Source organism: Punica granatum, chromosome 7 (genome assembly GCF_007655135.1).
Source record: "Punica granatum isolate Tunisia-2019 chromosome 7, ASM765513v2, whole genome shotgun sequence".
Taxonomy (NCBI): domain Eukaryota; kingdom Viridiplantae; phylum Streptophyta; class Magnoliopsida; order Myrtales; family Lythraceae; genus Punica; species Punica granatum.
Genome location: NC_045133.1, coordinates 15,801,703 through 15,823,934, shown reverse-complemented (window position 1 = coordinate 15,823,934; position 22,232 = coordinate 15,801,703). Strand labels below are relative to the sequence as shown.

The 22,232-nt window shown below is 37.8% G+C and overlaps 3 protein-coding genes and 1 long non-coding RNA gene across 11 annotated transcripts; 1 reads left to right on the top strand and 3 right to left on the bottom strand.

Moving 5' to 3' along the window:
* LOC116212762 lies at positions 1 to 5,179 on the bottom strand. 7 transcript variants are annotated; one of them, XR_004157922.1, is made up of 5 exons: positions 4,610 to 5,179; positions 4,407 to 4,483; positions 4,133 to 4,204; positions 3,829 to 3,917; positions 619 to 1,615 (listed from the first exon to the last, which is right to left on the bottom strand). It is a non-coding gene; the product is annotated as an uncharacterized LOC116212762 (long non-coding RNA). The 7 variants fall into 7 exon arrangements; XR_004157923.1 differs by adding an exon at positions 1 to 453 and having other exon boundaries at positions 1,426 to 1,615; positions 4,133 to 5,179; XR_004157918.1 differs by having other exon boundaries at positions 1 to 1,615; positions 4,407 to 5,179.
* A 7,294-nt stretch (positions 5,180 to 12,473) lies between these two features.
* Positions 12,474 to 14,411, top strand: LOC116214141 (F-box protein CPR1-like). 2 transcript variants are annotated; one of them, XM_031549459.1, is made up of 2 exons: positions 12,474 to 13,964; positions 14,057 to 14,403. In XM_031549459.1, exon 1 carries the CDS (start codon positions 12,798 to 12,800, stop codon positions 13,911 to 13,913), a length of 1,116 nt encoding a protein of 371 aa, XP_031405319.1. In that variant the 5' UTR covers positions 12,474 to 12,797; the 3' UTR covers positions 13,914 to 13,964; positions 14,057 to 14,403. The 2 variants fall into 2 exon arrangements, with proteins under 2 accessions (XP_031405319.1, XP_031405318.1); XM_031549458.1 differs by having other exon boundaries at positions 12,476 to 13,964; positions 14,152 to 14,411.
* Positions 14,412 to 14,417: 6 nt separating this feature from the next.
* Positions 14,418 to 17,780, bottom strand: LOC116214139 (pentatricopeptide repeat-containing protein At5g46100). Its single transcript, XM_031549457.1, has 3 exons — positions 17,348 to 17,780; positions 15,665 to 17,180; positions 14,418 to 15,031 (listed from the first exon to the last, which is right to left on the bottom strand). Exon 2 carries the CDS (start codon positions 17,121 to 17,123, stop codon positions 15,687 to 15,689), a length of 1,437 nt encoding a protein of 478 aa, XP_031405317.1. The 5' UTR covers positions 17,124 to 17,180; positions 17,348 to 17,780; the 3' UTR covers positions 14,418 to 15,031; positions 15,665 to 15,686.
* Positions 17,781 to 19,913: 2,133 nt separating this feature from the next.
* LOC116213908 (F-box/kelch-repeat protein At3g23880-like) lies at positions 19,914 to 21,650 on the bottom strand. Its single transcript, XM_031549046.1, has one exon. It carries the CDS (start codon positions 21,453 to 21,455, stop codon positions 20,352 to 20,354), a length of 1,104 nt encoding a protein of 367 aa, XP_031404906.1. The 5' UTR covers positions 21,456 to 21,650; the 3' UTR covers positions 19,914 to 20,351.
* Between the last annotated feature and the right edge of the window lie 582 nt (positions 21,651 to 22,232).

Genomic DNA, 22,232 nt, shown 5'->3' with positions numbered 1-22,232 from the left:
TAAAGTAACAGATGAGGCTCTTCGTCTCACTTTCGCTTTTCGATATTGATTAATGATTCATTACATTTAATTAATTACAACCATGTATTCTATGGCTGTGGATAAGGTGCCTCATGTTTTATTTGTACCACCCCTGAAGAAGTACCACCAAATCTGTGCGGAGGAGCTCTGGCAGAAATCACCTCTAGACAGAACTCCATTGTCTTAGACTACCTTCAATCCCAATGAAATGGTGGACTGAATGGAAGAACTTCCTAAAAAAGAGGTACATGTTGTAGTGGCAGACAAGCTTTACTTCTTTGGTGATTGACTTGTGAAGCTGCTCTTTTTTTTTTTATTCCTTTTGATAATTTCACAAAAACATAAGTTGCCTTCGATCTCCCATAATTTACACATCCAAAATATACCAGAATCCAGTTCCCTTCGCTGATTGAGATCTTCATTCTTAATAATCTAATCAGAAAATTAGGAAACAACAAGATATAAAAAGTAAGCCACAAATGTTTTGTTAAGCCGGAAATCAGTTGCACCTATGGTTATGAAATGTCTTGGTTACCTATAAAAAAGATCATTTGCCCAAAAAAGTGGTGATGCTACATATGCATGACACTGAAAATGGAGTGCTTGAAACATGCACTAAGGATTTTGCAAAACTAAATAACTCAGGCAATCCAGCATAAAATATGAAATTTACAGATAAGAGTCCTTCATTCATGCCGTCAGCAGGCTTTCAAACAATCTATCATGCACTTTATCAAACCTGGACCCGCTAATAACTATGCATAACATCTACTGGAGAAGCAATCCTTCTACCTGTAGCTAACCAAAGAAAACAAGTATGTAATACTTGCCAGGACTCAGGAATAAAACTTGGCTTGTAATACAAGCAGCTAATATTAAAGCATAGAGGAAAGATGAGAAGTTTCAGGTATATTATGTACACAACACAAAGCAGAGCCAAAAAGCTAAATGATGTAACTGAAACAAGGTGAGACATAAGATAATGACAGGCCTACAAATGGCATGCACAAGTACAACCTAAAGTGGCCGATAGGAATTTAGATTCAAAGGAGGAAATTTGAGGTAGGAAGGTCATATATTTTACGTTGTGTGGCATGCATTAAGAAAATGTATCTGTGAGGATCAGAATTTATAGCGAAAAAAATGAAAGATGGCAATAGCAAAACATAATACTCAGACCCATTTGAATTCTAGGAGAGAGCAAGTTCAAGACAAACTAAACAGAGAAAAGATAAAAGAAAGACATGTGGAGAAGCAAAATCCTATGTTAGACAGGAGCTACAGTGGCATAGACATCGAAACACAACCGAGATCTCTATATATATTTCAAAAAAAATAGAGCAAGTATAATGTAAAATTACGGACAAAAGTTGTGGGGAAAAGAAAAGGCACAACAGAGTGTACCAGGGCTGCTAACAGATGAGAAGAGGAGTAATCGGCAATGATGGAAAGCGACCGCGGCAAAGCCTCTGCCAACAGCACTTACACGGGCCTTTCCCGTTGGTCTCTGTTAACAACGACTCTGGTCCACTTTTCTTCAAGTGTCAGTCGAGCATACCAGTTGAAATCATGCAGGAGCGAGGTTTTTCTTTTCCTGAAAGGCATAAATAAAGAAGACGCATGAAAAATAGGTAAATCATGGAGTAGATCGAAAACTAAAATATACATGCCAACATACAGAGCATGGAATATAAGTAGCAGTCAGAGTAGAAGACTGTTCAAAAAAAGCATATTGCAAAACCAAAAGGCACAGACAGTAAGCAGGATTAGACCAATTGGCAACAAAAACTACAACGTAGAAGTAAACATACTCCGGATGGACGAGAAGGGGCACAAGACACAAAAGCAGGATATTAGGAAGAAAAAAAAAACATGTAATAGGCAAGCACATACCAAAAGCAAAACATGAACAAGCAACAACGAAATACAAAATCAATGGAGTAAACAGCTATAAAAGCAGTAATATTGCAAAGCTCATAACTTGGCGGCAAAGCGATGACACTGCAGTTCAAGATATAAGATAAGGTACAATGAAGCAAAAGAGGACCAAATATGGACGGCTGATTATAAAAATGGATGGTGTACAGGGGTTTAAACAAATGAATTTTCTGATTTTCGGTAAAACTTCAATCAGCAGATGTTATAATCCCATGTTCCTGGCTAACAGAAGATGCCAGATGTAAGTAGTCTCTTGATGTTCTTTTCCACTTAATGGCATCTAAGGAGATAGCATATACAGCTTGTTTTCTTTCTTTTTCCTTTTTAGATGAAAGATACATATACGAAGTAGCTCCCCTCGGGCCATCACATTTAACGTCGGAGGAGGTGAACAAGAACGAAGGACTTGCACATATTATACCAAGAAAAGTAACTTACATGGATTCTAGAATAGTAATGATTAAAACAAGAGAAAGATAAAGAGAGAACAGGTAAGAGCAACCATAGAACAAAATAAATAAATAAATAAATAAAAAGGATGTAAATGACTTCAAAGTTGAAAAGCATAGGACTGAACGGAAGATGTCGAGCGCTCTTGTAATGTGATCAGGTCCCTCAGATAAAACCAAATTTGGGCCAAGCAGTAGCTTTCTAAAATTGGCTACGATTCCTTGAAGTCTTGAAAGGTAACAATATGAAACTCCAGGAGTCCAATTCAATGAGCATTCAAGCAAAACTACTGATTTCTGAGAAGGTGATTATTTTTCTTAATTCAAGTACATAGCAAAGACAAAGTTTGTCCCGTTCTAGCTCAGTTCAAGCAGGATGCTGCTAATAGACCCACAATGGATGATATTCCATGTATTTAAAACTATTGGAACCATGACGCTGCAAAAGTGTCTGACACTATTTGACCCCGAAGAACTGGACTGGCATCGAGTTCCGGTGAGGTCACTGTAGCCTTTTGGGGGCCATTATTGGTGCCTGATCTTCATTCACACAAGACAAAAGTTATTTTGGTGTGACAAAGACTGAGAAACAATAATGATAAAACACAGGAAAATAAAAGGATATAATGTTACTGTAAATGTTTAAACATCATATTAGTGGATGCAATTTCATTAAATTTAATGTTAAGTAGATTGAGCTAATGCCTAGCTTTATTAGCTAGCAACAATGGCATGTCCAAAGTGGTAGCTTATATCTCTGGAACTGGGAGGGCAAGAAATTTTCAAATAAAAATTGACATCAATTTAACCATATAGGGAACAATGCAAGAACAGGAATCTCAATCGCTAAAGGGAAATTAAAGAATCAATATGCTGAATTACATGAAAAAGAATAGTAGAGATGGACAAGGAAATTTATGTGATGGGAAGAGGAGAAAAATTCGAGCATAATGAACATAGAGAGTTGAGAGAGAAATTATTGTTCCAGCTATGAAACTTACAGTCACATTCCATATGGGCTACCATATTGCAATCGAAAAATAACATACTAAAAGAGTAAAACCGAACAGAGTTAATTCCGAAAAATTCCTCCTAATTAGTGGATTTCGAAGGTTGTGGTAACAAAATAACAAATATAGAGAATGAATATAGCTAGCCTATGCTGGGGTACGGAGAAAACCAAGTCATGAAATTCGGTCAACAGTGTCCAATGACCGAAAGCAGTGGGAACCTCAAGTGTGTAATTGAAAGAAAGAAATTCTAAATCTGTAAGAAAGAACATTTGTACCATAGATCAGTATTAAAACATACTTTTACAATCATTCCAAAGTGTATAAGATCAGCAAAGCAACAAGAATACCTCAACCCACCGAAGAAGAAGTCTTTCTAAAACATATTGCTTTATAAATAGACTGCTTACACTGATACCGGGATTCATCTGGTTGTCCTCTGTTTTGATCTAGCAAAGGGCTGCTGGACCACGCATAGCATTACTATTGGTAGGGAGAGCTACATTATTTAGTCAAATGAGATCAGGTAGCAAATGCAACAAAATAAATACCATAGTGCCTCAGTAGTATAGGACTACAAAGAGCATTGCTACAAGCAGAGTTATTTCTTGACAAATTAATTTTTTCAAGCTAAAATATTATCCTTTTACTGAAAATGTAATAACAGAAAATGCAAGAAATAAGAGGAATCAATTAATAAAAAGAACAACTGACCTACTCCTTAGAGTGAAAGGATGCCCATCTGTTTGTGAACTTAGAGATACTAATTTATTTCTCTTCTTCTTCCTGCATTTCAGATTGTATCGAGGACTCAAAGGAACATATTTACCAGATTGGTTGCTACATAGATGTACTGAGAAAATGTAGTAACTCTGAAATATGAAAAACTGATTTTAATTTAATTTATAACTTTACTATTAAAATTAAAACAAAATTCTAACTTCACACTCATAACAGCTCCTAATATACATAGTGGAGTAAGAGCAACCTTCATCGGAAAATTCAATTTGTTTGAAGCCATTTCCCCTCTTGAAGAAAATGAACCTAAAAATCACATCCAGTAGTCTGAAATTTTGAATTAAATTCAATGAGCAGGAAGTAAACATCGAGAGAAATAAAACAAACCACATAATCTAGCCTGAAGTAGAGGATGGGACTATCATAAATGAAAGGCTAGCAGGGGATGGTTACCTGGGTGCGAACATCTTTGGGGCATGGGTGGAGCAAAGAAAACTATCATATGCAATTCACAGAACACTTAGTAGTCGTAATTTGGGACTGAATTGGGAAAGAGTGAACAAAGAGCAACTGAACAGAGGAAAAGCAAGCAAACATGGGGCCACTCTGTGAGAAATAGTTTAAGCAACCCAGGGGATGAATGGATGCAACTTAAGAAAGGCACAAGCTTACGGGGAAAATATGACGGTTCCGAGGAGAGGGCCCAGGGACGGTGGAATTACGAAGTTGCCATGGGCCAAGCTTGGAGGGGAGGCTGATCGAAAGGGCAAATCTTAGGATGCAGCAATGGGCGGTGGCTGCAGGAGGGGGAGGCGGGAGACAGAATTGGTGGAATGCCTCCAGACACCAGTGTCGTGTGTGCGAGCGCGGCGACATCGGATGGGCTGAAGAACCGGTCGGTGCCCGGAGGAAGAGCGGGAAGAGACCTCTGCGTGGGAAACGGAGTGCCAAAGCTGTTGGCGGGAGTGGGCTGTTCTTATGCTTCGACGAAACAGTGGCGCCTCTTGAAGAGACTGTACAGAATTGAAGGGTAGGGGTATTTACTACTTTTGGAAATAGAAAAATAATGGGAACATCTCATATTTATTAGGTAGAGAGAGAGAGAGAGAATTAGATTTTACTATAACTCATTTTACATCAAATAAGTTATTATTTTGCGTCTAATTTTTGGTCGATAATAATTGTACTATAAAAATAGAGAGAGAGAGGTAGCATACGTAAAAAAGAATAGAGGGGTAGTTTTGGAATTTGAGCAAAGACATAAGGGTATTTATGGTAGTGAGATATTGAGAGAAGGGTAGTTTTAGAATTTGAGAAGGATGATAAGGGCATTTATGAAAGTGAAATGTGGAGAAACAAAAATGTGAGCTACTCATTTTATATTAGTAATATATATATAGTGCTAGCTGGCTTAATTAAATAGACCGGTCCATTAAACTGGTTAATCTTCGGGGACACGTCACCGGCCCTTTTAATTTGTTGAGCTTTGAATTAGACCCGATAATTCGTGCCAATTATCATGGTACATAATTGGCATTTCATTGTGCTATTTGCCTTTCACATAATTATAAAAAGAAGGCCCAATTACCAAAAATGCATGATCTTTACAATTTTTTCTAATTTTAGCACGATCTTTGAAAAATTGCACAAAAAGACACTACTTTCGTATTTAGTTGCGTCTAGTATGATGTCAATTAGTTCGAGAATTCTAACACTAACATCTGGCATAGATTTAATGGTGACACGTGCCACAACATAATTGGACTTCATGGTGCCACGTGGTTACAACATGATTGTGTCACATGGCACTGTCCAATATTCCAAATTTATTTATTTTATTAAATAAAATCATGTGGGATCCTCTCGTCCAATGATGGTTCACCATGTGACACTGTTAAATCCACTTCAACCGTTACCTAGAATTGACGAAATAATTGACGTCACGTTAGACGCGTAATTAAATCGAAAGGTCATACTTTTCTATGCTATTTTTTAAAAATCATGCTACAATCTCTCCTATTTTTTTGGTAATTAGGCCATCATTATCTCTTTTAAGAACTATAAGTAAATGCAAACATGATTCTCAACCAATAAAATATATTTCTTCTTGTTTTGTTTTTTCTTTTTTTTGGCTAACAATGAGAATATGTTAGATAATCTTAACTAGCAATGATGTGATAAGATAAATAACAGAATTTATTTTAATTTGCAATAGCTTAATTTTATTACAGAATGCCTCTGTTATCTAACAAAGATATAGGCATATACCATATGTATATTTATTTATTTATTTATAATACTGCAACATTTTAAGTTCGTACATAGGATGTTTTGCAACCCTCCGAGCATGAGTCTCCACAACCTTTTACATTCTGCATACCTGCAAAAAAGGAGCAAACCAAATAAAACTCTTTCTAGACGTACGAGGTTTGGATCAAATGTTCATCCCCACTATTGACAAGGCATATTAAAATTTAAAAATCCAAAGCTGATTGTACAATATAAAGATATTACCGGAGCTGGCATCGAAACATGAAGTCATAACACAACCAATATTGCAATGGTCAACTGGCGTTAAATTGCCGATGCATTTCGCCATACACTCGGCCAAACATTCCAGTCGTTGCTCAATAGCAAAGCACCGAAGCTCGCAATACCCCCTGCACAACGTTCCTTTGCTAAGAAAGTTATGTCGTTGTGCATCGGTTGGCCAAGATACTACAAGCACCACTATCCCAACTATGATCATAGCTTTCAAATTGACAGCTTCCATATTTCCCCTCTCTTTAGATGATATAGACTTGCTGTAAAACTTTGACGGCAGGAAAACAATAATCACAGATATATACTGGGATTCTGCTTGTATCTTATGAGTCTACCGAAATGTCAAAATGGAAAGTCGTAAATATAAAATAAATGTGCATGCATGTTAAATGTCATCTACATATTTTCATAAGGCAAGAAACTACTAATCCTCCGGCTTATTTCCAATTTGGTACACAATTATAAGGAAAGTTATTTTACACACGAACATATATAAGGAAAAATAAAGAATTTTTTTGGGTGAATAAATAAAGAAAAAATTATCAGAAGATAGTGTAGCGCACGTCCTCGCCTAGTGACCAATAGGTTTCATATTCGATAGTTAGTGGAACTACCTGTGTCTTTTTAATTAAAGTTTTTGTTTCATTATGCCAGATTCACGGGCCTCCATTATAACCGAAAAAGAAAAAAAGAAAAAAATGGGATAACATGTGAATGGTCTTTCCTCGTAGTAACCTTTTTTTTTGTACATTTTTTCAATATATAAACTTACTGACGTGTTTATAAGCATATCCATGTTGAGAATGTATATTTCATTCCAATTTTCAAGTGTTGTGACTCATCCATATATCATTTCAAGAGCACGGTCTGGAGCCTCGAACCATGGTCGAGGGCTACTCTCATCTTGGAACCGCGGTTCGAGGAAGCCCGACCATGGTTTGGACCCTCAGACTTTGATCTTGGCCGCTCTGACCATGGTCTCGAGTCACAAAAAGTCCCTTTGACAAACTTTTAGCAGCCTTTTAAAGCATTGGGCAAAAGAACATCATCGAAAACCCTTTTTTCTTGTATTTGAGAGTTTTACTTCATATTAAGCTGATACGGTTCGATCCTACATTAGTTGGGCTTATTGGGCTTTTCAGATACTCGATGGTGCACAAAAAAAAACAGTATATTGATGGCATTATTATATGGGTTTTTCTATCAATCCGAGAATGAAAATAAATGCTTATATTTAAATGGTAAAAATTTGCTAAGTAAAGTAATAATTTTAGAAAATCTACTTTTTTTAATGTAAATTCCGGTATTGAGAAGCACGATAGACCCTAACTAATTCAGTCAAGTTTGGTCGCCTCACGAAAGGTTAAAACTTCCTCAGCGTTGATTTTCTCCATATTAGTTCTTATTCTACGCCCTTAGGGCAAAGGTTAGATAAACTCTTACTATATAGCATAGCCATAGGTAATATTGTCCTTTATTTGTAGATTTTGTGGAATGCTCACTGAGTTCTACTTATTGTTAGAAATGACCCTAAACGTTATGCTTTAGAGCATCGTGTTCTGCATGGACATCAGTAGAAAGCATCATGTTCAACAACCATCAGCTGATGATAATGTCGTCGAAGTTATTACTTGATAGGTGGCAGACTAGTCGAAGTATTACTTGAGGATGAATTAATGATATTTATTGTACCTTTGGTTGGAAAAGAAAAGTATGTTTCATATTTATCCCTCTTAACTTCACAAATTCACCTATCAGTGCACCTCCTCAAGAATTTCATCCTCTCTTACTCAAAATCCTGGATCTGTCATTGTGCTCAGCCATAATTCCAAAAGGTCTAGTCAAGTAATTTGAGGATGATATCTACTGTACTTTTGGCTGAAAAATGAGAGTACGAATTCTGGAAAAATTGCATGGTTAGTACAAAATCTTTTACAAATATAATATTTTGGTACAAAAATTAAAAATCTTAATGATTGAGTATAAATTTTTTTAAAGATGTAAAAATATTATACAAATCATCGAATTTTGGGCTAACGACGTCAATAGTGGATGGCGTGGCCCATTCGTGGCCGCTGATAAGTTAAGCATTGATTACATGACTCACAAAGCAAATGTCCGGTATCATTCAAGACGGCATGACCACGACACCAAGGCAAACCCATGTAAATACCCCTATATCAACAAAAAAAAAACACTTTATGAAAATTTATTGCATTGGAAAAACTATGCTTCGGGCACTGACATATCATTTTTTAAATTTGAAATGACTAAAATAAAATCAAAAGTAAACATTGATAATAATGATATATATATATATGAAAATTAAGAAAATATTTTTAAAAATGAAAATGGAAAATATATATGAAAAATAAAAAATATATATTAAAAATAAAATAAAACAAAACAAATTTTTTAAAATAAAACTAAATAAATAAATAATAAAAGAATTTTAAATAATTAAAACAAAAATATACTAATAATAAAGATATTTTAAAAATAAAATAATATCAGTAAATTAAAACAAAAATACAAAAATATGAAATTTAAAATGAAAAAAGAGAGAGAGCAGTGTTTAGAGAAGGGGGTGGGGGGCGTTCCCACCAGCCACTAACCCCAAACCGAAGTAGTTGGCTGGTTTAGAAGCTAGCGGCGACCTCTGGTTCAAAACCTACAGGCAACTTGGGTCCAAGGGGTGCACCTTGATCTGTGAGGAGATCTCAAGGACTAAGTTGGAGGCATCACCTTCAGCCACCACCGTCACGACCGAGGTCGATAGTGGGCTTAGAAATCGCCAACAACCTTGGTCGAGAGGCTGTGGTTTATAGGGGCACTCCCATCCCCATCTGTAAGAGATCTCTATCGAGATCTTGACTGAGGTTAGGGTGGGGGCTAAGGCGCCGCCACCAACCACCACTCCCCCAACTCATATAGTTGGTGGGGTTCAAGACTCCAAGCAACATCGGTGGGGGTGGTGGCCAGCATGGGTGCCCTCGCCCCTTCTCAGACCACTATTCTCTCTCTTCATTTTTCATGTATTTGTTTTTATTTTATTATAATTTTTCAATATTAATTTCTTATAATTATATATTTTTATTTTAAAATTTTCTTTAGTTTATTTTTTTTATTTTTTCAAATTTTATTAATTTATTTAATTTTTAAAAATATTTATTTTTTATTTTAAAAATTTTTCTTCAAATTTCTATGTATTTTATTTTATTATTATATTTATTTTGATTTCATTTCATTTTTTATTTTATTTTATTTTATTTATTTCTAGTTTAAAAATGACATGTCAATGCCACATAGGAGCCATGTAATCAATGCTTAAATGTCGAAGGCCATGAAGGGGCCATGTCAGCCACTATTGATCTATTAACCCAAAATCGACTGTCTGTATAATATTGTTAAATCTTTCAGAAAATTTATACTTGATTATTATGATTTTAAGTTTTTGTACTAGTATGTTACATTCGTAAAAGATATTTATATCAACTGTGCAATTTACCCTACAAATTCCTTTAAGTAAAGGTAAAAGAATGGTTCAGCCCTTGTTTTCACAAAAAGAATAATAATAAAAAAAAATAGATTGTACTGGTGGTCCAAAAAATTTTATAAATACTTCAATATGGTACAAAAAGTTTTTTTTGCTACTTGATGGTACGAAATGTTTAAAAGTTGTTTCAGTATAGTACAAACCGTCATCTCGCCATTAACGCAGTCAAATCCACCGCTGATGGTGCAAAATCGGTTTTTGTGGGACGTTATATGATGGTACAAAATGTTTTGAAATTGTAACTTAATAGTACAAAATGTTTTACGGAAGTTACATGATAGTACAATATTTACAGATCTTGTAAAGGACGGCTTGACGGCGTCAATGGCGAGATGATGGTTTGTACTATACTGAAACAATTTTGAAACATTTTGTACCATTAAGTAACAAAAAAAACTTTTTGTACCATATTGAAACATTTATAAAAAATTTTGGACCACCTGTGCAATTTACCCTAATAAAAAAGAAGCTAAAAAGTACACTTCTCATCCTTTATGTTTTGGTCGAATACTCAATTTCATCCTTACTTTTTTTTTGTTCAATTTCGTCCTTTATGTAATAATAATAGTTTGGTTTGGTTCTTTTATAAATCAACTATTCAAAATTGCTAGTATGGCAGATAATTTCGTATGGCAGGTACGATCGATATACGTGAAAATTCTAGAATATATTAAGTTTTAGTTTCAAATCGATAAAATATAATTATGAAAAATAAAAATAATAAAGAATATTTTGAAAATAAGAAAATAAAAATAATACTTTTGAAATAAAAATGTTTTTGAAACGTAAACTAATAAATAAATAGTAAAAAAAATTATAAATTTTGCCACAGTTGAATTTCTAGACAAACAATAATTTTGAAAATAAAAATTATAACAAAATTACGTTTTTTATCAATATTTTTATTTAGAAAAATACATGTGACAAAAACAAAAAGTAATTTTTATTTTCAAAATTATTTTGTTTTCTATTCAAAATTATTTTCATTTTCATTAATTTTTTATTTGCAAAATTTATTTTTATGTTCAAAATTATTTTCAATATATTTGAAAGAAAACAAATATATTTTAGAATTGCCACATATGCACCAATGCAAGTGTGGCACAAAGTTGTCTGCCTCGGTTACTAGATTGGACTATCCGATTGACAATGACCAAAGTCATCCTATTAACATAACGTAAAGGGCAATTTGAACCAAAAAGAACGAAAACGACGAAACTGAACCTTCGATCAAACGTAGAGGACCAAAATTGTACTTTTTCTCTAAGTAAATTACTTTAAAAATTTTTGGTTAAATTTTTTCTGGCAAGAAATTATACTGTTTTACTTCAAATAATTTACTTATTATCTTGACATGTGTTCCATTCAAGCAAGCGTTTTAGTTTTATTTATTTATTATTAATACATTTACTTTTATTATTATTATTATTATTATTTAGAGTAAATTGACAAATTGGTCCTCTAAAGATGTATGTTACATCAAATCTGACCTTCAGAAATTTTTTACATCAAATTGAACCTTGAAAGATTAAGTGTACATCAAATTCGATCTTCCGTCAGAATGCCATCAAAAAATGGATCGAAAAATATGATCTGGCATTCAACAGCTGATGTGGCATTCTTTGATTATTTTCTTTCATTTTTTTTATTATTCCCCATTTCTATCTAGCTTAAAAAAAGCATTTCCTACGTTCTCTCACTTTTCAGTCAGAGGCAGGAAAAACTTCTTCCTCCTAGCGCATCCTCCTTAATCGCTGGTGCTCTCGGCGTAGACTCACTAATCGTTGTCGCCGTAATCTCTCTGTCACCCTCTCTCTCCTTGCCTCTTGCTCTTTATGCTGAGAGTACCAACGATTGAGAATGACGCGCTGGGATGATGAAGTTTTTCCCGCCTCCGACTAAAAAGTGAAGGAACAGTAGGAAATACTTTTTTAAATCAAATAAAAATGGGGAATAATAAAAAAAATAGAAGAAAACAATCAAACAATGCCACATCACTTGTTGAATACCAAATCATATTTTTTCATCCATTTTTTAACAGCATTCTGACGAAAGGTCGGATTTGATGTATACTTAATCTTTCAAGATTCAATTTGATATAAAAAATTTCTTGAGTTCAGATTTGATGTAATATGCATTTTTGGAGAACCAATTTGTCAATTTACTCTATTATTTATGGAGATTATGGATGGATGAGATAAGATGTGCATCCCTTATTGGGAAGAGGTGGAAATATGGTACCGAAGGTGGTTGTATAGTATTGGATATTTGACTTTGTATGATAAGTTTTCTTCTTTTCCCAGATGAAGAAGAAAAATCTCCTCTGCTCCTTCCCCTGTTATTCTTTTCTATGCAATTCTTCTTTGGCCCCCAAAGTCTGATCATTTCTCTCCTGGACTAGTCTCCTGCAGCTATCCGACATCAACACCGTAACCGGCGGTTGTTCCTTTCTCGGTAGCTGCAATTCTTTGGCGGAGCCGAAGCCTTTACTCCCGTCGAAGTCAATCGACTACTTGCCAATTGTTGCAGGTGAAAGTCGCCATGGCTTGTCCTGCTGAGGAAGACATTTGTCTTGCTGAGGAAGGCATTCTGATCGACATACTGTCAAGGCTTCCAGTCAAGTCGTTGATCAGGTTCAAGTGCGTCAGCAAGCGATGGCACTTTCTGATCTCAGATCCTCGGTTCGCCATGAGCCATCTCCGGAGATCGGTGGAACAAAGCCTGAATCCTGACTCCTGCAGGCGAGTCCTCATCGGCACCAAACCCCTCCGATCCGTCAACTGCGACGCATTGATCGAGGATGCTAACGCGCATACTGCCATCACCGAGCTTGAGTATCCCTCCATGGTTCCTGAGCACCGTTTCCGGATCGTGGGTTCTTGTAATGGTTTGGTTTGCTTGCTTTTCTATCATGAGAGGCTCACTGTGTGGAATCCTTCTACACGGCAGTCCCGTGATCTGCCGAGCCCGAGACCTGTTCCTTTTGATCATATGATATTACATGGATTTGGCTACGATTCCGTAACTGATGACTACAAGGTGCTGAGAGGTTTCCGCGAGAAGACTGCGGGCGGGACTTACTCAACAGCAGTCGAGATAATCTCTCTGCAATCCAATTCCTGGAGAAGGATTCCCGATATTGATTACACGACCACGTTTTCTCAAGGAACCTACATGAATGGGTCGATCCACTGGCTATACCTACACCGAGAAAACGCTCCGCGAATTGTTATTGTGTCTTTCAATCTGGCTTCAGAGGAATTCCAGGAGATTCTATCACTTCCGGACACGGAACCTTTGGTTCTTTTTGAAGGAATAGGTGTTATGGGAGGATGCCTCGCTCTATACATCGATAGTAAATGGGAAATCGAGCTTTGGGTAATGAAAGACTACGGCATTAAGTCATCTTGGACGAAGCTGTTCAACATTACAAGGGAGGTGTTACCGAGAACTTTCGGGTGGTGGAAACCGGTATACGTCACGAAGGATTGGCATATTCTCTTTGATGCAGATGAAATGGACTCTTTCTCCTTCAGCGTGTACGACCCAGAGAAGAGTACTTTCAAGGACTGCGGGTTCTATGCGGACCGGCAGAATTTTGAATCTGAGACATATATTGAGAGCCTGATTTCCCCTTATTATCAGAGGATGGAGTGAGTAGAGCTGGAGAAATCGTGGGCTCGGGATGATTTTTCGAGGATTAATATGGTAAGTTGCCGATAGTCTAAATTCGTGGAAAATTGCTCTGGCCTTAATTCCGTGTGATGCAGGTTTCTCCCTAACATAATAGTCCAATGCAGATCAGTGAGCTGCACTCAATATCGCCGGAGGGAAAAGGAGGCTATTGAACCCGAGCTAAACCTTGTTTCCTGATGATATACTCTCTCTTTGTCAGGTGATGCTACCCTGTGATCATCAAATGCGGAATGATTAAGTCGACTTCGGGAGAAGTCCTCTCACAGGACCAACTTCACATCTTTTGCAGCAGCCCTTCACTTTTCGCCTTTCCAATGTACATAATGGCTTGTATGATTGCAGTTCTCATTTGTTTTTTTTTTTTTTGCTCCAACAGTTCTCATGTTTATACATTGTAATAAGTTACTAATTTATTATAATTCGAAGGAGAAAAATATATAATGTTGCATCCGCCTTAAAGCTGTCTACGGGGAACAAAAATGATTGTATATGATATAGCGAGTAGAAATAAAAGTTTAGGAGGTGACAATCAGAAAGAGGTAAAGTTTAAGGCGCTAGTGTATTACTGTATACATACATCCACAGAAAAATATGGCAGGTGCTTTTTTTCTTGGTAACAAAGGAGGCCCGCTGATCTTCCGGTAAGTCCAAAACCTCGCTTTTTCTGCAGCTGACTTGCAGATACTGATTCATTCCAAATTATTTTTAATTCAGAATGAGAGGGTTCGCTTTGACTGTCATGAGTATGGTAACCTTTGGTTCCCGATGTCTTTGTTTCTACTGCATTATATCTCATCGTATCACATTCTACCAAGTTGTTGGTACAAACAACAGCACACCATGAGGATCCATGATCTGTGACATCGAATCAAAAGATGTGCTCCCGCAGTCGGTGCTCCCGTAGCTGGGGGCTTAGCTTTGTTGCACCAGGCTGCTAATGCTCGATATTTGCTTCCAGAGTGAAGGCAGCAGCTCCATGGGATTGAGGGTGACCCAGGCTTGCTCCTCCTTTGTACCATAAGTCCATATGAAAGCAGTCATGAAGCATGGACCACATGAAATGCTTGTATAAATGATGCCTGCAAGCAAAATAGCCATCTTAACTGCTAATGGAGCCATTTACCATGACAACACGCAATGCTAATGTTGTCATGAAGCAAAATAACCATCTTAGAAGTCGCATTTGTTACATTTTTTTTCCCTAGATAGATGGCAACACGTAACCCAATGTAACTACCTTGGTGACAAAGTTCAATATATACATTTTATCATGAATTGACATAATAAGATGTTTCCTAGAGCCAAAGTTTCGGGTTGGAACACAGTCCCAAACTCCAGATGATGAACTTTCTCCAACATAAAACAACCAACAAAGCCCTTGCATGCTAGCACATGGACCAAAGTGAACTTTGCCCTTTTTTAAAGCAAATTCACATTAGGCTTCCCTAGAGCCAAAGTTTCGGGTTGGAAGACTGTATAACTCCAGACGATGAGCTTGCTTCAACATAAAACAACCAACAATGCCCTTGGATACTAGCACATGGACTGAAGTGAACTTTGCTCAAGCAAATTCGCATTAGTCTTCCTACTGTGATATATTATATATAATAGCAAGTAATGGTTTAAACATCAGAAAACACGGCAAGCAAGGGAAATTAGAAAGAAATTGAGGATCATAAAACTGAGGGAAATTAAACCAGGAAGTAACTCACTGGAAGCTTCCTCGCCATGAAATTACGTCTCAGAATCGCCAGTCTCAGTAATTGATGCTAGTAAGGACTCAGCAGCATTGTCTAGTTCATTTTGGTCCTGGAATAGATTCAGGAGTAAGCCCCAGATATCCTCAGTTGGAGCACATCCATCAACCATCATGTCCTCAAGAATTCGACCGGCTTTTGTTAGATCTCCTTGGTTGCAAAAAGATTTCATGAGCATGTTTAAATTACTGGAATTGACTGAAATACCCCTGGAACGCATGCTCTGGTAAAGTTGAAAAGCCTGGTTTATATCTCCATAAAGAGTCAACCCTTCAACTACTGCATTGTAGGTCCTTCCATGAAGAGACCAAGTAAGCCGGTTTGGAGTGATCCGTCCAAGCACCATCTCATCAAGGAAATTTGCAGCCTCTACAAATCTTTGCTCATTACATAACCCAATTATGATTTTGCCGTACAAACCTGCATCAGGTTTCAACCCTTGAAGTTTCATCCTATCAAGGATTTCAGAAGCTTCTTGAACTTTTCCTTCCTTACAGAGCCCATTGATCAAAGTACTATAAGTAATCATATTAGGCTTCTGGTGCTTGCTAATCATCATATTCAATAGCTTTACTGCCTGAATAGAGTGGTTGCTCTTGCAGAACCCGTCCATTAGGGAGCTATAAGTGAACACATTTGGCTCAATGCCCTTCCCCACCATCTGCTCGAACAACCTGATAGCTTCGCTCAGATTCTCTGACTGGCATAGCCCATTTATCAAAGAAGTGTAGGTGACAACACTTGGTAAGCAACCAATTGTCTCCATCTCTTTGAAAAGTTCCTTAGCATCATCAATCTTCCTGAACTTACACAAACCATTTATTAACGTACCATATGTGTAAACGTCAGGATCATATCCCTTACTCGGCATTTCTTGAAATATCTTAAGAGCAGAATCCAACGTTCCACTATTCTTGCACAGAGCCTTAATCAAGACATTAAGGGAAGCAACAGTAGGGGACATGCCTGTCTCCCTCATGTACCGGTAGAACCTAAGAGCGACTTGTAACTGGTTCTCCTCTACGAGTATATCAAGAACCGTTATGAATGATTTCAGGGTAGGTTGGCAGTCGAAGTCCTTCATCTTGTGGAAGACACGCATGGCCTCAAGAGGTCTGTGGACCCGTCCATAGCCCCTGCAAATGGAGAGGAAGATGTCTTCCGAAACAGCACACCTCTCCTCTTTCATCCTACGGAGAAGCTCCTCTGCAGACTTGAACTGGTTAGCCGAGACCAATCGCGATATCATAAGACCGAAGGTTTTCTCATCGTGTTGGAAACCATTGCTATACTCAGCAGTAGCAGAATCAAAGACGACAATGGCTTTCTCAATGTCTCGCTCCGCCCGAATTAGCTTCTCCACTTGAGCAGTAGTAACTCTTTTGGACCACTTCATGATTGTTTTGGTAGCCATTTTAGCAGGAAAAACTCGGGTCAAACACACTACTGCTTCGAAGCATCCAAATTTAAGCTGCACCGGAGATAACAATTACCAGTGAGGAATTTCATCGAACACATAGCAAGCAACCCATAAACAAAACTGGAAATGGTCGCTGACACTTCACACTATGCTGAATCCAGCAATCATATCTGCCAATACAAAATGGTTAAAAGGGGAAACGGAGAGGGAGAGCTCACCTACGGCACCTCAGTGGCTTCGTCGCTTCGAGGGAGAGGCGATCAGCTCGAGCAAGGGAATGACATTGCAGCCCGGGAAATTGCTTAAGAACACCCCAACGGAAGGCGGACGACTGCCCCAGAAATTTGAGCATATAAAATCTCCCAGATTTAATACCAAAAAATGCGAACCAAAGTATAAAATAAAATTTTCCAATGGTAGAATGAGTGGCGCCGTTTGTCACCAAAGACTTGTATCTCTAAGTTCTATCGAAGCCGTTCGTCTCGCTTTCTCTGGCAGAAACTCCGGTGTGATTACAGCAATACAATGCATTGAATCCCATCAGAGCTTTAAGTATTAAGATGGATGATGTCCCAAAAGTCTACATAGCTCATATTGCACCCTTTTAAAAAAATAAGTTGTTGAGATATATCGCCTGACACAGAAAAATTAAACAGAAATAAACGAATTTATAAATGATTAGGTATTACATTCAATTAGTTTGAGCTTTTTAATTATAAATGGGCCCAATCATTTTTAGGTCTAGTGGTCTTTCACATAGTATTAGAGCGAATTATGTTTTCGCATGCACGTGTGGGCTCACACAATGCCAAGTCTAATTTTGAGGTAGTCAAATTGCACCACATCTTAGTCCGACCCAACTGTAGTCTTATTATCAACTATCATCCCTCATCTCGCTCGATGGGTAAGAAGAAGTCAACATCATGGTTAAGTTCCGAGCACGGAAGTCTAGTTCTGACTCGTAGTCAATTCTTGAGGGCGAGTGTTCAAATCTACGTGCTCAGTTCTTAAGGGTGGATATTCAAGTACATCTAGCACGTGAGGTGAAGCATCAAAGCCACACGTTGTCACATGAGGTTTTATAAGTGATTAAGTATTATAACCACTCAGCTCGAACTTTTGAGTTTAAAATACACCCAATCGCTTATAAGTTGAATAATATTTTACATCAACCATAAAAATAATATGAATTTCCTCGTAATAACTTCTTTTTTTTCACTATTTCCCTTTCCCTCACTTCTTGCATCGAGTCCACATCTTCTCATGTCCCCCACTTTCTCCTTTGTCATCTCACATGTTGCAATTTTTTGGCTTAAGTTGTAAGTTGCCCCCATACCTAATTGATTTTTTAGTATTTCTTATGTATTGTTTTTGCATAAAATGCGAGCACATGGCCTCTAGTATAAAATAACGTTGTTTGCTTATTTCGTGAAGAAAAATAAACTTTCCTTACTGGCAATGTTTGATCGAATATAATGATTACAATCGTAGATTTGGGCAGGGTGGTAAGATGACGAGACTTTCAATGCGAGATTTCGGATTCGAATCTCACCTATGGCTTCAGTAAAGTTCAGGATCCGAGACTAGCCTTGCTTGGCGATCCTTCCTCCCCGAGATATATCGGGTGTCTGGGGCCTAGGGTTTTGCCTAGGTGCTACGACCTTCTATAAGGGGTGCACGTGGCTCGAGAAGCTCGCAAGTCTAATCAAGCTTTATGATTCTATACACGTATATTTAGTTACTGGTCACTGTGTATCTAAGGTCTATAACCATAACTAGTTTGTTTCGAACCCAAACGAGCTCGAGCTCTTCCTGGCGCATACAAGCTTGAGCACAGTTAAAGCCAAGCGAACCTTGTTAAGCTGGAGCCTCTGATTTGTATAACGAGCTGAGCTCATGCTCCAATGTTCAGGCTCAACTGAGCTCGAGGTCACGCGAAAATGATTATTCATCTGAGCTCGAATCTCCTAGATTCAGGCTTGGTTCGGCTCGTTTACAACTCTACCAGCAAGCCAAGCACCTTTTTCTTCGAGGCGAAAAGGAAAAAGGGAGGAAAAAAAAGGGACTCAACTGATTGTGTAGAGCCAATGATCACTTAGATGAACTGAACATTCCTTTTCCAAGATTGCAGTCGCTTTCTCTGATACCTTGACTCCTTCTGAAGCTGCTGGAATAGATGTTTTATTTGTAGGCGTCTGTGTTTAATAGCTTTGCTTATGCTTTTGGCTTTGCTTCACCTCGATTTCTCAAGGCATTGCGATCAATTCGTTCTTAATATGACCCATAAACCGAATTAAATCTATTAGAAATGGAAGGTATTGGACCATTTAATATAAGAAGAGGCTCATGTTAGTGAACCCGAAAGAAGGAAGTGGGCTGATCCTACCGGGTCCAAAGTGCTCGGTTTAATTGCAAATGAACAAATGAAGTTCAGTGTGATAAATGTAGGATGAATACGCATAATCCCACTCTTGTCCCATCTTTTTAGATCTATCCTCCAATTCCTTTGATAAACAGAACAAAGCGTAGTTCTTTCCAGCAAAGAAGAAACCATGATTAAATTTGATTCACATTAACATCTCGAATCTAACTTACTGAGTGCTGCAACAGTTGATGTATTGAGGGATGTTACTAGATGACTCTCAGGGTTTTATTGTCCAGTAGAGAAACGTTATCGAGATTGACCTCATTCCCATTGCAGGCTCGTTAAACTGATCATAAAATCAGTCTCCCTTGCATCACCAAATCTAACAGGCAACTAAAACCATAAGAATTCTGCTTTTATAGCTCGTCCGCACAACAAATGCCAAATTCTATTTCCCGTATTACTTTCACTTCTACTTCCTTCTTAAGATGCTGGTTTAGTACAGGCATCTGAAACATCGAGCAAAACCAAATTACAAAATGTTTTCTCGGAAATCTGGAGCAGATGGGCAAGTCTAGTCTTTCATGATAGTGATAACATTACATAAACATCAACTGTCTTATGGACATTGATTGCGTAATCTCGATCAAGCTAAATTTATAAGCTACAAGAATCTTACTTCTCCTGCAGTATGCCTTTCGTTTAGCTACTCATATCAAATTATCCTCCTACTGCACAATAAGTTTTAAAGATATCCTTACTCCTTGAGCCCCCCCTGACTTGTTGGTGCGATTATTGATGATAATGCACGAATATGGAAAGGAAAACCCCAAATCGGTCATTCATCCCCGAAGCATTTAACTCCTCTTTGAACCGCCATGAGGTGAAACGAGACTCTCAACATAAGTAGCAGATCCATCAAACACCCAGTCGTTTTCAAAGTCGAACCTCTTCAGTGCATTTTCCTTTTGATCATATAAGCACAATTCCCATCCAGCTGAATTGAACAGGACTTTCCCGTCCACCGTGAAGTCGATAGGATTCAACCAATACTTAGTGAAGGGCAACGCATCCCTCGGAACACTGCACAACTTAGACCAAGATGACTCTTTCCCCTCCCATTTCATCATCCAAGCCTCAAAATCGGCCCCAAAATTACAGCCCCTATACACAAGCAGGCATTCCCCACTGACACATAACCCTTCCAACGGCAGTTTCTCGAAGTCATTAATACCAGTCATCGGTACTGTCTCGTGGAACATCTCCTCCGACAAGTCGAATGAAACAATTTTGTTAACCGGTTCTGACTCGTTTCCTCTCAGCCAATGCAGAGATCCATCTGCATATGCTCCGACATCCGTACCTCTGAACTCAACGGCATCGTATTGAACCCTCCTCCAAGAATCCATATTCCGGGAAAAGATCTCGATGCTAGTGTGACTAGAACTAGATCTTCCTCCGGGCTCCATATAATGGCCTCGGACTACCTTGTAGTCATTAGTCTTAGAATCGTAACCAAGTCCATAGAAGAAATCAACATCCGACCGAGCAAACTCGGAACTCGGCAGCTCCCTACACTCCCCAATGGTAGGATTCCACAACACCAAACTCTCGGAATCTATGAGCAAGCAGACCAGGCCATCACAAGAGCCAACAACAGCAATCTCGGAATCCTTCCCCGAGCTCTTCACCGGTAATTCTAACACCGTAGTCGGAGGAGCTTTGGCATTGGAACTGCTGAGGGATTCGATGCTTATGGAGTGAAGCAACTCGCCCGTGAGGAGGACTCTAGCGCAGGAGTTCGTGTTTCGTAACATCGCCGTTCGGAGTTGGGATAGGGTGAAGTGGGGGTCCGAGATCATAGAATGCCATCGCTTGCTGACGCACTTGAATCGGACCAGGGGTTTAACGGGCAGTCTGAGAAGGATCTCGGTGAGGATCTCTTCGGATATTTCCGCCATGGCTGGCCTGATCTGCTGAATTTGCTTTTTCGGTCAACGAGAAGCCAATGCCGTTTGGAACATGGGATGGAGAGGAAGAGCAGTGTGATGCGAAAGCTTTGCCAGAAAGTGAACTCCGTTTTGTTTTGTGAATAGACTTTTTTTTGTCTTTTTTAATTTTTTCTTGGATTTTGTAATTATACAAACTTTTTAAGAACCTAAAAGCTCGATTATGTCCCGACTGATCTAGTCGAGCCGAGTCGACTAAGAGGTAAATAGACAATTTTGGTATGTTAGGTAAGGTTAGCGCTGTATTGATTAATGCATTAAATTTATATTTCTCGCTAAAAGGAACAAGAAACATGTTTTTTTTTTCAAAGATGACATGGAGATATTACTCATAACTAGACGAACGTCCGCGCACATGTGCGACCTAGAATTTTTAGGTCTAATCATTTTCTTCTTTTAATATTATTTAAATATGTGCATATGAAACATAGTCGATTAATATCATGAATAGAGTAATACTTTGTAAGAAATATTAATAACGAAGGAGCAATTTTTTATTATCTTAATTTATTATAGTTTTGTTTAAAGAGTTTGTGGTGTCCTAAGAAGCGACCCCTTTTACTTAAGATCCAATTTTAGTTTAAAGATTTCGATATCAATGCAACATAACTTTGAAAAATTTTGTACCACTATGAAGTTAAGATTATGGTTCGATTCGGAGAGCAACTTTTACTTTCAGCTTGACAATTTCTTTTTTAAAATTGAAGCAAATGAGAAGCAAGTGGCTCC